The sequence below is a fragment of the Sphaerodactylus townsendi genome, linkage group LG17 (assembly GCF_021028975.2).
Source record: "Sphaerodactylus townsendi isolate TG3544 linkage group LG17, MPM_Stown_v2.3, whole genome shotgun sequence".
Classification (NCBI taxonomy): domain Eukaryota; kingdom Metazoa; phylum Chordata; class Lepidosauria; order Squamata; family Sphaerodactylidae; genus Sphaerodactylus; species Sphaerodactylus townsendi.
The window spans coordinates 9,348,051-9,364,178 of NC_059441.1; the positions used below are offsets into that span (position 1 = coordinate 9,348,051).

The 16,128-nt window shown below is 49.9% G+C and overlaps 1 protein-coding gene across 2 annotated transcripts in view; it reads right to left on the reverse strand.

Moving 5' to 3' along the window:
- The window catches only part of KLF13 (Kruppel like factor 13), a 57,005-nt gene extending 50,726 nt beyond the window's left edge, over positions 1–6,279 (reverse strand). For both annotated transcript variants that reach the window (XR_007243232.1, XM_048481655.1), the window contains exon 1: positions 5,225–6,279. Coding sequence is in view for 1 of the 2 variants with exons in the window: in XM_048481655.1 (XP_048337612.1) it covers positions 5,225–5,753 (529 nt within the window). In the remaining variant the exon portion in view is untranslated. The remainder of the gene's footprint in view (positions 1–5,224) is intronic.
- Positions 6,280–16,128: the final 9,849 nt, after the last annotated feature.

Here is a 16,128-nt window from a genome sequence, read left to right on the forward strand (position 1 = left end):
CTTCAATCGAGAGCTTTGTTTTCAGTCCAGAAACGTTTCATGCAGGCCCGATGTAAACATTCTCAGTAACCGCCTCTCAGTTTAAGGACGTCCTCCCCCTTCAGAGGGAACTCCACCAGAAACTATGGTTGCCAACTCTGGATTGGGATCTACCTGGAGAATTGGAATTGGTGAAGTTTAGGGGGTGGAGTTTGGGAAGGGAAGGGAGCACCCTCCAAAGTAGCCATTTTCTTCCAAGGGAGAAAATGTCATCTGGAGATCGTTGTTATTCTGGGGGATCTCCAGACCCCACCTGGAGATTGGCACCCCAAACCATCTCCTTTTGGAAGCAACGTATCACCTGTTGATTGGCCTTTATGTCTACAGCACAGGTGTCAACTCGTGGCCCTCCAGATGTTATGGACTACAGTTCCCATCACCCCCGGCCCACATGATGCTGGTGTAACCCCCATGCTCAGAATGGGTTGACCCAGTAAGGGGTGGAGACTCAAAGCAGCAAGAGGCTGCAGAGCTCATGTGGTTGGAGGAGACGAGGCTACCAGACTCGGACCTTGGTTTGTATAAGCCCTTAATACCTTGTTTAAGGTAACTGCAATGTTGTTGGGAACTACTGGGAAGGTAGTTGTTTAATTTTGCTATGTTGTAAATGTTGGAGTTTATTGTTTCAGGGTTTCTTTTTGTGTTTGTAATGGGTGAGAGTTCTCCTGGAAACCTTCATCATGCTGAATCCTGTTCACCAAGCCCTTGGAGTCTTCAGGAGCCAACCCACTTGCAAAGAAGAATTGGACTTGGCAGTATCACTAGACTGTAAATATAAGGACTTGAAAATGCAACCTGAACAGGACCTTGAAGTGTGATGTTAAATGTTGATGTTATATGTTAAGAAAGTAAACCGTTTTGTTTTGTAAAATTTGTTGTTGCCAACTCATTCCAAGTTCTGCCCCACAGAACCCACAGATAGAGGTTACACTGGCAGGTGATGATGGGAACTGTAGTCCATAACATCTGGAGGGCTGCGAGTTTGACATCTATGGTCTACAGGTACATCCTTTGGGTTGGCCTTTATGTCTGCAGGCACATCCCTAAAAGATGGGGGAATGCCAAAGAAGCAAGCCTTGATTGTACGGCCTTTGCCACGGAGCAGGGAAGATTGTTTTAATGACTCGCCCAGAGTTGGCGATAAATAAACAAAGCAAACTGGTCTTTAGAAAAAACCTTCCCAGCAGCGCAAACACATTTCTCTCTGTCTGGTGGTCCTTCGTGTCACTAGCATTTAATTGGGGATGGTTCTCCCCACGCGAAGAGACCAGAAGGGCCGGTGGGTCCGCCCTTTCTCTTCCAAGAACATTAATAACCTTTGGGACTACTAAAAACATTCCCCCGTTTTCTTTCTTGAAGATTGGCAAGAGCTGGCGAGGTTTGTGGGGGCCTCCTGGGAGACCTGGAAGAAAGGAGGGACGTTAACCCCTCTCGTCACACCTTGCCACAAAACACTTTGTTAGAAGGGTTTTGTGGAACGCGTAGACAGGTTGCCAACCGCCAGGTGGGGCCTGGGATTCTCCTAGAGCCGTGGTGGCAAACCTTTGGCACTCCAGATGTAGTCCATAACCTCTGTAGGGCTGCGAGTTTGACACACTCTGTAGGACTGTAGTCCATAACCTCTGGAGGGCTGCGAGTTTGACACCTATGTTCTAGGACAGTGATGGCGAACCTTTGGCACTCCAGATGTTATGGACTACAATTCCCATCAGCCCCTGCCAGCGCACGCCAGCCCAAGGTCACCCAGCTGGCGTGTGCTGGAGTGCACAAACTAATCTAGCTATGGACTACAATTCCCGCCAGCCCCTGCCAATTGGCCATGCTGGCAGGGGCTGATGGGAATTGTAGTCCATAACATCTGGAGTGCCAAAGGTTCGCCACCACTGTCCTAGAACATAGGTGTCAAACTCGCGGCCCTCCAGAAGTTATGGACTACAGTTCCCATCACCCCCTGCCAGCATGATGCTGGCAGGGGATGATGGGAACTGGAGTCCATAACACCTGGAGGGCTGCGAGTTTGACACCTATGTCCTAGAACGACAACTGATCTCTGGACTGCCGAGGAGACAAATGGCAACTTCAGAGGTCAAACTCTATGGTATACCATTGAGTTGAAGTGGAATCCCTGCCCTCAAGATCCGCAGGCACCACTCCCAACTCTCTAGGAACTTCCTAGGCCAACGCTGTCAGCTCTACGGTTCAACCATCCTCTCCTTGCCACCTCGGAAGCGCGTTTTCTTCTCCGCTCTCGAACTTTGCCCGAGGGGAAACAGTTAAACAAAGAAGCCCCAAGCCCTCGGGATCCTGCCCTTCCCACCGAAGAGAGCCAGGACCACGTCTGCCTCTGTTTGCTGTGCCAACAGCCTGACGAAATCCTGCAGTCCAGACGCAAGGAGGGAATTGGAGGGGTTAAGATTTTTGAAATACTAACAACAAAGAGAGCGTGGCAGGGAGCCAGTGTCCCCGAACGACTCCTGCTCCCCGGCCCACTCCAGAATGACGCTGGCTGCCTCCTTCCTCCCCTCCCTCTCCCCAGAGGCTGGGCCGCCCAGCCCAGCTTCTCGGCATCAAAGAGAGGACTCCCCCCCCAACCCCCCCAGCTGTCTCCTCCGCTTAAATTTCCAGTGGGTTTTACGAGCTTAAAATCCTTTTGTCTCCCTGTTTTAAAGGAAGTGAAGGAGAAGTTTGAGCAAGAGCAGAGCAGGGCGTGATTCGCGGAAGCGTTGCCAAGTTCAAGTGGCAGGCGAGGGAACAAATATCTTCCACTCGACATGAAAGCGACGGTGAGGAGCGAGGGGCGAGAGCCGCGATTCGAAGAATGCTCGCTTGGAAGCGGCACCCTTCCCACCCAAAGGGGCTTTACCGTACTTCTCAATACAAAAATATTTGCAGCAAGATGCCAAGTTGTGGGAGTCTGTGTCCCGTGGGCAATTTTTGCATGTCCTAGAATCACAGAATCATAGAGTGGGAAGAGACCCCCAAGGGTCATCCAGTCCAACCCCCCTGCCATGCAGGAACACACAATCAAAGTACTCCTGACAGACGGCCAACCAGCCTCTGTTTAAAAACTTCCAAAGATTCCTGTGTATGTTTTACAGCGCTCTTGAAATTTCTCACCTACACCCAATAACCACATTCATTTGATGTACTACAGCCGGGGGGGGGGGCGACGGCTTTGGGGTGTCAATCAGCAGCGACCTTTCTCCGTGGCAAGGTGAAGAACAGGGGTCTGCAACCTGTGGCTCTCCAGATGTTCAATTGGCCATGCTGGCAGGGGCCGATGGGATTTGTAGTCCATGAACATCTGGAGAGCCGCAGGTTGCAGACCCCTGATGAAGAACACCAGTTATGGGGTGCCATTAAAGATGGCACAGCGGGCAATTGGCACCCCTAGAATTTCCCGGCATAGCTCCCGCCGAAATGACTAGAAGCAAGGCAAGAGTGTTGGTGCCTTCCCACACCATCTAAGCGGGTTGTGTCTTGCATTAGTGAACTGAAAACGAATACACCTCGGGAATACACCCTACAACCATTCCAGAGGCTGTTACACAAAACAATCCTTGTGAACAAATCCAGTTGCCAGTCATTGGTTGTGTAAACTGAAAAGCACCCTCCGGGGTTATACTGCCAGCACCCCAACACCCCGAGCCCTATTTTCCATGACAAGAGCAAATTTGGATATGAGCCATTACCTTGATAGGTGTCAAAGAGCGGCCCCGCGATCTGTACTTTCTAGCGTCAACGTTAATTTAATTTGGTCAGCACGTTTTCGAGGATTCTGTCCCTCCCGGCTGACAGAAGATCATGAGAGGTTATTTGCCAGCATATTTGGAAATATCCACACGCACTTTGTTTTCAGCAGCAATTGCTCCGCGCTTCATGTCCCTCCCACTTATGAATTAACTAGATTCGAGTCAGACACGATAAAGGCGGTTTTGACCCTCAGAAGATTCTGCCCCGAAAATCCTGCCGGCCTCTAAGGTGCGACCGGACTCGAATCTAGACGTTCTACTGCTTCCCTTTGAAAACACTTACAAATGCACCCCTCTTCTTTGCACTTATTTAATTTCTAGGCTGTCTTTCGATCGGAGCTGACCGAAGGGCGGGTTGATGAGAACAAAGCAAACGGAGCTTCACCCTTTCAATATTGCTCAAACACGGCAGACGACACCCAAAGACGCAAACTCCGATGTTGCCACAAGACCCTGATAACCTCAACATCATTTCAGTTAGTGTAGAATAAGTCGGTGCGAGGAAGAGAGACACCGAAACAGCGGCTAAAAATAGGGCACTGGGCTAGAAAGCGGCAGCAACCGAGTCGGCGAGGAAACAGGGTGGCCCAGTAGCTGTTGGTGTGTTTGTTGTGGGCGCGGTTGGCCGAATTACCTGTGCCAGCAGCAAAGGAAGGCATAAGAGGAGCTTTCACCTTTAGTTTCAGAGCGTAGCCATGTTGGTCTACAGTAGAAGAAGAAGAAGAAGAGTTTGGATTTATATCCCCCCTTTCTCTCCTGTAGGAGACTCAAAGGGGTTTACAATCTCCTTGCCCTTCCCCCCTCACAACAAACACCCTGTGAGGTAGGTGGGGCTGAGAGAGCTCTGAGAAGCTGTGACTAGCCCAAGGTCACCCAGCTGGCATGTGTGGGAGTGCACAGGCTAATCTGAATTCCCCAGATAAGCCTCCACAGCTCAGGCAGCAGAGCTAGGAATCAAACCTGGTTCCTCCAGATTAGATACACGAGCTCTTAACCTCCTACGCCACTGCTTTTCTCACTGGATACAGTGTGTAACAGAATTCCCTCTGTGATACACCTCTGAAGATGCAGGCAAAACGTTAAGAACAAGATCCACCAGACCACGGCCACGCAGCCCGGAAAACCCACCCCAACCAATAGAGAGCTCGATTTTGAGTCCAGCCGCACCTTAGACGCCAGCAAGATTTTCGGGTATGAGCTTTCGTGAGTCCATGCTTTTGGGAGTTGCGACTCTCCAAAGTTCACGCCCTGAAATCTTGTCGGTCTCTAAGGTGCTGTTGGGGTCAAATCTAGCACACTCACAGTCACTACTGCACATTATACTCCACCTCTGTTCTGCAAGTATGATGGTTTTAATTAATGGTGCCCAAATTGTCCCGCCCAACCCACAGTGTTGTTCGAAGGAAGCCCCGGGGGGGGGGGCCGCCACTAACCTGTGTGGGTCCTCAGGTGAGCTTTCAGGTGAGAAGACTTGCCGTAAATCTTTTCGCACCCCTCATAGTGGCATTTATGCTTTTTCTGAGGTAATTCAGGGTCAGGCCGGCATCGCCCTCTCCTGCTCCTTTGTTTCACGCTCGGTGCGTTGGTTGCTGCCAAGATGGTAGGTGTGGCCGCTTTCGCTCCTCCGTGTATGCCGGCCGGCAAGATACTTTCTTCCCCAAACTTTTCGCAGGGGAGCGACGGGTTTTGTCTCACCCCTCTGCCGGCGCTCTCTGGTTTCTCCGGCTGAGGGGATGAAGGCTTTGGAACGTGCTGGTTTAAGTCTGCTAAAATGCTAGCCACCGCATAGACAGAACTCCCACCGGCGCTGTCTCTTCCACCGTCTTTCCCTTCGCATTTCTTGTCCCGGGCCGAGATGGCGAGCGGCGCCGGCTGAAGGCTTGGCTCTGCCGGACCGTGGATGATGGCCCGACTGGACATCGAAACAAGGCACTCGGCCGCAAAGTAGGCGGCGGTTGCCATTTTTCACACCTCTCTCGGTGTATCAACGGCAATTTTCCTTTTGTGCTCACTTTAAAAAAACACACACACAGAGAGAGAGAGGCTGACAAACACCTGTAGATCTCCACACGCTCCGCTTCGAAGTACTTTGTTAGCAAAGGGTCACACCCAGCGCCTCTCTTTCTCAAGAGGAAAAAGCATCCGGCAACTCGAGGCGAAAGCAACGCAAAACCCCATCCGGAACAGCTTGTTGCTCGGAACAGAATTAACGACAGCCGTCTAAGATAAGCAGCCAGCAGCCTTCCCAGCCTTCCCGGCGCATGCTGACGGTGGAACCGAGCTCGTCCGATCGCCGCGCCTCAGACGGTTCCAGACCCCAGTGCGCGGGGCGTGCGTGTGCGTGGCTCTGCCAAACATCTGGGCGTGATGTCACGGAGCAGCCGCATCCTGGGCTGGTCAGGTTGAGCAGCAGACGGAGGCTTCAGCTGCTGCTGCTGCTGCCGCCACCGAACGAGGCAGGCAGGCAGGCAGGGAGGAGGGAACCAGAAGCTAGATTAGGCAGACAGCAGTGTGGCCAGGAGCCAGGGCTTGGCAGGAGCATAAGAACAAGTTAAATGAAAGGAAGGAACCGATTGGCCCCGGGCCGGGCCAATCAAAACAGAAAGAGCCACACTTGCACATTTCCAAGCTCTAATGAATTTTTTTTTCTCCCTCGCATGACCCAACAGAAGGCAAGGCTGTCCAGATAAGCACTTGGCTCCTTCTGAGGCAAAACAAAAAGATGTCCTTGGAGAACGAGCGCTGGCCTCTTCCTCCGCTAGCTGCGCTGCAAGGTGGCAGAGGGTGCTACCCAAAAGGGGCCCTGGCACACGCAGGTGTTGTCCCGACCAAAGCGACTGACCGTGCAGTTGTTGAACTCCTGTTTGTTTTCAGATGCGTTCCTCAAGAAGAAGAAGAAGAAGAAGGAGAAGGAGAAGGAGAAGGAGAAGGAGAAGGAGAAGGAGAAGAAGGAGAAGGAGAAGGAGAAGAAGAAGAAGAAGAAGAAGGAGAAGAAGGAGAAGAAGAAGGAGAAGAAGGAGGAGGAGAAGAAGAAGAAGAAGGAGAAGAAGAAGAAGAAGAAGGAGAAGAAGGAGAAGAAGGAGAAGAAGAAGAGGAGGAGGAGGAGGAGTTTGGATTTATATCCCCCCCTTCTCTCCTGCAGGAGACTCAAAGGGGCTGACAATCTCCTTGCCCTTCCCCCCCTCACAACAAACACCCTGTGAAGTGGGTGGGGCTGAGAGAGCTCCGAGAAGCTGTGACTAGCCCAAGGTCACCCAGCTGGCATGTGTGGGAGTGTACAGGTTAATCTGAATTCCCCAGATAAGCCTCCACAGCTCAGATGGCAGAGCTGGGAATCAAACCCGGTTCCTCCAGATTAGATACACGAGCTCTTAACCTCCTACGCCACAGCTGCTCCTCAACCACTCCAGGGCACACTGTAGTAAACTGTTTACTAGAAAGGAGCAATTTAAGAGTCTTGGAGTTCTCTGGGCTCAGCGTCATTCGAACTGCACCCTTCGTGCCAGACCAGAAATGCTCGACACCCCAATGAACCCGCTGCAAAACACCTGGATTCTCTGGTGTGAGACGCGGAAGAATTGGCCGAATCGCTCGGTTCTCTTCACTAGATAGATATTTATTACGGCCTTTTGGCCAGCCAGTAGTTTAAAATCAGAGTACATGTGAATACATAGCACTCCCGGTTCTCTTCACTAAACCATTCCAAATCTCTGAAAAGCATTCATGTAAACCACAGGTGTCAAACTCTGGGCCCTCCAGATGGAGGAGAAGTCGATTTATGGCTACCAATCTTGATCCTCTTTGATCTGAGATTGCAAATGCCTTAGCAGACCAGGTGCTCAGGAGCAGCAGCAGCAGCAGCAGCAGAAGGCCATTGCTTTCACATCCTGCAGGTGAGCTCCCAAAGGCACCTGGTGGGCCACTGCGAGTAGCAGAGAGCTGGACTAGATGGACTCTGGTCTGACCCAGCTGGCTTGTTCTTATGTTCTTATGTTCTTATGTTCTTATGTTATGGACAACAGTTCCCATCATATTTTGCCCCATCGCACAGCAGATGCCCGTGCGTAATCGGACGGAGTTTTACTGCCTTTGAACGTGGAGGTTCGACAACACGTGCGGACTCTTTGGACCACGTTCACGCACTCGGCTGTTTCACGTTAGCAAGGGCTTTTCAAAAGCGATTGCTCTTCAACCGTTGTTCTGTTTACCCTGTCAGAGGAGTGAAAAAATGAGAAAGGGACGGGAGGATCAGCTGTCCTTCCAAGAGGACCTGAAATGCAACTGCTGCTTTGCTTTTGTGTTACGCTAAGGAAAAAAATGCGTAACCTGCCCTTCCTGTTTTGCAAAGTAACTCCGGTTTCCCAGGAGTGTGTGGCTACTTTCACTGCGGGAAGTACAACCCCGGAAGAATCCCGGGACCTCTCCAAACAATTTCAGGGAGCAGAACAGCATTCCTAACTGGGTATGAACAGTGAAGGTATGAGGCTAACCCTCACCTGGTCCTAACAGATCCTGTTCGACCCGTTGCCGAATTTCGGCAAAAGCGAAATTTTAACCTTTCCTGTTGAGGAAAAACAGAAGGTCCGTGCCCTTGAGTTTCTCCCAGGCTGCCACACACAACGTCGCTGCTTCCGGACACGCCCTTCCCTTACGCCACACCTGCACACGAACCTCTTGATTTTGTAACTTCCAAGCGTTTGTCTTTATTTTAATGGGCCTCATCGTCTTCCATCTCTCCGTGCCCTGCCCCGTAATTGCCCCAAGGGCAGAATGCTAATCAGAACTGCTGTGTGGTCCAATTTGCAGAGTCCTGGGGCTCAGGACAGATTGGATTCTGACCCCAGACTCGGTCATAGCCTCCCGAACTTTCAACCTCACTTCTCCCCCATCAAATTATAAAGTGAGCATCATAACAATGTCTTGTTCTGTGGAGATGAATTAGATGGTGAACCAAAAGAGGGTAAATATTTTGTAGTAGAACTTATTAGAAAGGCGGCATGGAGAACCTGGATGGGCCAAACTAGACCGATCTTGTCAGATCTTGGAAGCCAAGCAGGGTTGGTCAGGGTTAGTCCTTGGATGGGAGACCACTCAAGATGGCCAGGATTGCTTTGCAGAAGCAGGCAATGGCAAATCGTCTCCGTGTGTCTTTTGCCCTGTCCTGGATGGTCCAGGCTGACTCAATCTGGTCCGGTCTAAACAGCTAAGCCCCGGTTGGCACTTGGATAGGAAGAAGAAGAAGAAGAAGAAGAAGAAGAAGAAGAAGAAGAAGAAGAAGAAGAAGAAGAAGAAGAAGAAGAAGAAGAGAAGAAGAAGAAGAAGAAGAAGAAGAGGAGTTTGGATTTATATCCCCCCTTTCTCTCCTGTAAGAGACTCAAAGGGGCTCACAATCTCCTTGCCCTTCCCCTCTCACAACAAACACCCTGTGAGGTGGGTGGGGCTGAGAGAGCTCCAAGAAGCTGTGACTAGCCCAAGGTCACCCAGCTGGCGTGTGTGGGAGTGTACAGGCTAATCTGAATTCCCCAGATAAGCCTCCACAGCTCAAGCGGCTGAGCTGGGAATCAAACCCGGTTCCTCCAGATCAGAGTGCACCTGCTCTTAGCCACTGCTCTTAGCCACTACGCCACTGCTTCTCACAGGAGACTGTGAAGGAAGGTCAGTTTCTGTACAGGGGGGATGGCAAACCACATCCGAACGTCTCTGGCCACTTTACATCAATGACCAAAGTGCTTCCAAAAAATGATGACGACAACAACAACCACAACAGCAACAGTAATTACAGCACGTGGGGTTTGCAGCAATATGTTTGTGTGTATGTGATGGAGATTTGTGTTAGAAACATAGAGCTGGAAAGGATCTGAAGGGTCATCTAGTTCAACCACTTGCACAAAGCAGGGGATTCACAACAACTCCCCACCACTGGGTCATCCCTTCTTTCCTAGAAAGCCAGTGTGGGGTAGTGGTTAAGAGCAGGTGCACTCTAATCTGAAGGAACCAGGTTTGATTCCCTGCTCTTCCACTTGAGCTATGGAGGCTTATCTGGGGAATTCAGATTAGTTTGTGCACTCCAACACACGCCAGCTGGGTGACCTTGGGCTAGTCACAGTTCTTTGGAGCTCTCAGCCTCACCTCCCTCATGGGGGAAGGGAAAGGAGATTTGAGTCTCCTTACAGGAGAGAAAAGGGGGTATCAACCAAACTCCTCCTCCTCCTCCTCCTCCTCCTCCTCCTCCTCCTCCTCCTCCTCCTCCTCTTCTTCTTCTTCTTCTTCTTCTTCTTCTTCTTCTTCTTCTTCTTCTTCTTCTTCTTCTTCTTCTTCTTCTTCTTCTTCTTCTTCTTCTTCTTCTTCTTCTTCTCTCTCCCATGTTCTGTTTTAAATTACGTTCTCATAAATTCTTCATAGCAAGGGTCATGAGATGGTCCATCCTAGATTTGGGCGCCACCCAGTTTTGGGATCTAGTCCTTTAGCTGTAAACAAATAAATTGGAGCTAGCCCATGGGCTTCATCTGGCTTTGCCTAGCCTTGTTAGAACTTGAGCCCGTAGCCTGCATTCGTGACTGGAAGGTATGCATTCTAGAAACCAGAAGGCCTGCTGGACAGACCATAGCTGATGAACCTGCTGGTCTTTCAGAGGTGGGAGCACACGAGAGCACACGCCCACAACAGTCGTGAGGATGAGCTGCAAAGTGTCTCGTTCAAATCTCACCTCAGCCTCAGACAAACCACTTCCTCCTGTGTTCTCAGCCCCTCCCTTCCGTCCCACACCAGCAGTGCGGAGATAAAAACACCGGGCAGGTGTGAGGGCTGCTGAAACAGTAGGGGGGGTCTGAGCACACCAATACTTGAGAAGTGAGACTGTGACAGAGCAGTCTCCAACGATCTGGAGAGAGGGAGGGCACGGCGAGGCCAGACAGGAAGTGCACAGCTTCTGCCCAAAGTGTCCAGGGCAAATCTTCCTCCATCTGCAACAGCACGAACAGCACAATGTGACATACGCAGCCATAGGGGAGGGCCATGGTCAAGTAGGGCATCCTCTCCTTGGCATGCAGAAGGTCTCAGGTTTAGTCCTCTATGGTATACCATAGAGTGTAGGAGAAACGGAAGTCCTAGAGTGAGATTGCATCCCTGCTGGACTCCCTTCGGGACCGCATTACCCCACTGAAACCGGAACTAAGCTGCCTTTTCCATCCTGGTAGGGCCCTGATTCCATCCTGGGCCCTGCCTCTCCTCCCTTCTCCTTTGGCCTTTAGACCGGGCGCCTGTGTGTGTGTGTTTTTACACAACCTTGTTGTTTAATCTGTATTTATTGTTTTAATTGCTGCTGAATTTTAATGAGTTAGATTTTGTGTTATATTGATTTACTGTTCTGGAAACAGTTATGTTGTGAGCCGCCTCGAGCCCTTCGGGGATGAGGCAGCCTATAAACAAACAAACAAACAAACAAATAAATAAATATGTCCCAACTGGAGTGGGACATACATACATACATACATACATACATACATACATACATACATACATACATACATACATACATACATACATACATACATACATACATAAATATGTCCCAGCTGGAGTGGGAAATAAATAAATAAATAAATAAATAAATAAATAAATAAATAAATAAATAAATAAATAAATAAATATGTCCCAACTTTGGAACCGCATTACCCCATATGTCCCAACTCGACCTCTGTGCTCAGCAGAGGCCAATTTGCTGGTGGTTCCTGGCCCCTCAATGACGCAGCTGGCCTCCACTCGGGCCAGGGCCTTTACGGCTCTGGCCCCTGCCTGGTGGAACACTCTCCCTCCAGCTGTTCGGGCCCTGCGGGCCCTTGGGGATTTTCGCAGGGCCTGTAAGACTGAGTTGTTCCACTGGGCCTTTGGAGAGACCGGCCGCTGAGGGTGCCCCTGCCTCCTCCTCTTTACCCCCATGGGCCCTAATACCATCAGGACCCATTATTTTTCATTGGGAGGGTTTCGTACGGGCGCGGGCGATGCTCTAGGATACGACTGTTGTTTTAATTATATGTATGTTTTTAGATGATGTTTTATCTGTACACTGCCCTGAGCCCTTCGGGGATAGGGCGGTATACTAAATTTAACTAACTAACTAACTAACTAACTAACTAACTAACTAACTAACTAACTAACTAACTAACTAACTAACTAACTAACTAACTAACTAACTAACTAACTAATTATGATAGTGATAATAATAATTTAAGTTTAAAAAATAAATATTATTGTTGTTGTTGTTGTTATTTATTTATTTATTTATTTATTTATTTATTTATTTATTTATTTATTTATTTATTTATTTATTTATTTATTTATTAAACTTTTATACCGCCCCATCCCCGGAGGGCTCTGGGCGGTGTACAACACAAGAGGAAACAATGTAAGCAACTAAAACATTTAACAACAACAACAACAACAACAACAACAACAACAACTCCCTTCCCTCCCAAACTCCGCAGGCTCCACTCCCAAACCTCCAGGCATTTCCCAGCCCACAGTTGACACGCCCAGCTAATAGATGCGATCATCCAGGAAACGGAGGGAGTGGTCCCTATCCTCTTCTCCGGCACCCTCAGCACCAACCCTTCCCTGACCAGGCAGCTCCCATTACCCAGCTATGACTGATATTATGGCTGTCCAGTCACCCCTGTCCCACTGGCTTAACCTTGGCGTTGTTCCTACTATTGTGCCTTTCCCTCCAGCCAGTCCACTGTCATTGTCTGGGCGTATGAGATCTTGCCTTCCACAGGGACCCTGTGGGGTACCAACACCCTGGCCCCTATCCATTTCAGCTCTCCTCTTTTGCTTCTTGGGCTTCTGGAAGACAAAAAGGAATGTAGGCGTCTCTTGTCCCATAGTTTGTAAGTTCGCTGGGGCAGAGACCTTCCTTTGCAAATTCAGCTCTGAAAACCTCTGTGCGTCGTGGGCGCTCTACGAAGAACAACCGGGGTAGTAGTAGTAGTAGTAGTAGTAGTAGTAGTAGTAGTAGTAGTAGAAGAAGAAGAAGAAGAAGAAGAAGAAGAAGAAGAAGAAGAAGAAGAAGAAGAAGAAGAAGAAGAGGAGGAGGAGGAGGAGGAGTTTGGATTTATATCCCCTTTCTCTCCTATAGGAGACTCAAAGGGGCTGACAATCTCCTTGCCCTTCCCCCCTCACAACAAACACCCTGTGAGGTAGGTGGGGCTGAGAGAGCTCCGAGAAGCTGTGACTAGCCCAAGGTCACCCAGCTGGCGTGTGTGGGAGTGCACAGGCCAATCTGAATTCCCCAGATAAGCCTCCACAGCTCAGGCGGCAGAGCGGGGAATCAAACCCGGTTCCTCCAGATTAGATACATGAGCTCTTAACCTCCTACGCCACTGCTGCTCTCTAAATAACCACAAGAACAGGACGGAGCCCCTGTCCAAATTCACATCCAGCCGCTTGGACTTCTGGGAAATCAATTTCGCTCCCCTATCGAAGACAGCTACTATTTCTGTGTCGGTTTAAGTTTCTAAAGATGCCGTTTCACGCCCTGGCTGATCTATCCTGACCCGCCGAACCCTTCCCCTCCCCTTCTTCTTCGGGGAAAGAATCGTTGACGAGGATCGAGCAGGCCTTGTGGCTCTCGGTCGAGCAGGTGCCGAGTAATTGCGTGTGCTCATTTGGCAGCTGCCGCGTGGCCCAAATGTCCGGCTGAGACAGACCCCAAAAGTTCATCTGCACCCCAGCGTTGGCCAACAGCCCTCGGGGAAACAATGGGGCCATTGTTCCCACCCGAGGGGTGGGTAATGCCCAGGGGCAACGCTCGGAGATTAACTCTTCTAAACTATGTTGTGCTGTACAAACGCAGAACAAAGCCTCTTAAACAAGCAATAACATGATATGTGGATTCTTTTTTTGAAAAAACAGAAAAATGTAAACATTTTTTTCCAGGAAGGCAGAGAGAAAATAGGATTTTCCCCTCCTGTGGCAACCAAAGTGTTCACTCTCTTGATTTCGTTACCGTTACAGCGAGCCAAGCTTGCAGCTGCGGCGAACTGCCGTTTGGACACGGGGCTCATTAAATACGTGTTATTTTCCTCCCTCTGTTTGTTTCCCTCTAGGAATCTTGTTTTGTTTTATGTTCTAACCTGATCAGGCATGAGGGGCTGCCGTTCATAATAAGGATATTGTGTCGGGGTCCGGGGAAGGAGGTTTTAATCGCTTCTTATGGTTCTGGTTAGCGTGCCCCCGTCACAGCGGGAGCCCGTCAGCCCAGACTTCATAAAATCACATTGTATAATTTGACTGAATTTCGGCAGGTCCTAATAGCTTGACCGAATTTCGGCAGGTCCTAATAGCTGGCAGCCCCGCGGTGCCTCGAGCTACCGAGTCCGCGTCTCAGTTTGCAGTTAGCTTTTTTGAGGTGGCTGCGTAGATTAGAACCCCATAACGTTTAATGCTACATGGAAATGTTTTATTGATTACTGGGGGAAAAATAATAATGGTGCGGGGGACGTCGCCCCAGGTGTAGCTCTGTTCCAGTGCTCGACTTTGAGGCGGCCTGGCAACTTCTTCTGCGCTCACTAACACATTTCCTCTACCTCACACAGTGCCCCGGCTTTGCGGCTGGTGATACTGTCACACTGCGTGTATCACAGTGTTGTGATGCTATGTGATGGTGTGCTGCGTAGGGTGCTCTCGAGCTTTGTGGGTTATTTTCATTAACGTTTTGCTGTATCGAGGGTAGAGCAGGTGTGTCCCACATGGTGTGTGTGAGTGATTCCACACCCTGCAAATCTCCACGTATTTCCCAACCCAGAGTTGACAACTTTCGAAACAGGACATAGAATCATGGAGTTGGAAGAGACCCCATCAAGTCCAACCCCCCGCAATGCAGGAACACACAGTCAAAGCACTCCTGACAGATGGCCACCCAGCCTCTCTTTAAAAACCTCCAAAGACGGAGACTCCACCACACTCCGAGATTGTGCATTCGAACAGGAAATTTTCCCTGATGTTTAGGTGGAATCTGGCCTTTCAATGATGTGGCTGGCCTCCACTCGGGCCAGGACTTTTACAGCCCTGGCCCCTGCCTGGTGGAACACTCTTCCTCCAACTGTCCGGGCCCTGCGGGACCTTGGTGAGTTCCGCAGGGCCTGCAAGACAGAGTTGTTCCGCCGGGCCTTTGGAGTGTCCAGCCGCTGATTGTGTGCCCCCCCCCCCACCCTCATATGCTTTGGGCCCATTACCATCTATGGGACCCATTCTTTCTCTCCCCTCCTGGGAGGGTCTAATAGGAATTGTTGCGGGCATTGTTGTTTATTATTTGCTGCATTTTAATCTAAATTATTTAAAGTCTACTATGCATCTGTAATTTTATGTTGTCCACCGCCCAGAGCCCTTCGGGGATTGGGCGGTATATAAGACTGATAAATAAATAAATAGAATAAATAAATCTCTTTTCCTTCACCTTGAACCCATCACTCTTGGTCCTGATCTCTGGAGCAGCAGAAGACAAGCTTGCTCCCTCCCCAACATGACACCTCTTCAGATATCTAAACAGGGCTATCATGTCCCCTCTTAACCTTCTCTTCATCAAACCAAACACCACCAGCTCCCCGAGTCTCTCCTCGTAGGGCATGGACTCCAGACCTTTGACCATTTTTGGTCGCCCTTCTCTGGACATCAAAAGCCAGGGCCTCAGAAGAGTCTTTCATTCCCAGGTTAAGACGCAAGCAAGTGGAGAGAGGGTTGAACAAAGTCATTTTCACAACCCCTTCGTGGCTACTGTGGATTGGGACTTAAAGAAGACAGGCTGTTCACTGCGTCCTCCCCCCCCCTCACCAGTGGACACCCCCACAACCATCTGCACAGTATACACTCTGACACACAAAGTCTCCATTGTATCCCCCATGCAAGTAATACCTATGTATATTTCAGCAGGCGTAATGTACTGTGGTAATTCAATGGGGCAATTACGCTCCCCGCCCACATCACACATCAAAGCGGGGCTCTCTCCCGTGTCTGAAATAGCGGGATTCTGCTTATTAAAATACTTCAGGAGACTGTGAAGTCTCACCGGTCGTTCCCGTCTTTCCCGGCCACATTATATGTTTGTTTTTGTGTTTGGCTTGGACAAAAACCAGACTCCTCGGTCCACCTCGTTGGCTGTGGAGCTGGGATCAGTTTTGTTCTGTTTGTGGAATTAGATAAGTAGACCTGCCCCATTGTGAGGGTGGAAATGCACAGGAACTGTTGCCGCTGCAAAACGAAGGCAAAATATAAGCTCGGCAAAAAGCTTAAGCCTGGGCCCTTGCGGTAGACTCAGGCTATGCCACTGATCCAGAGAGGGCTC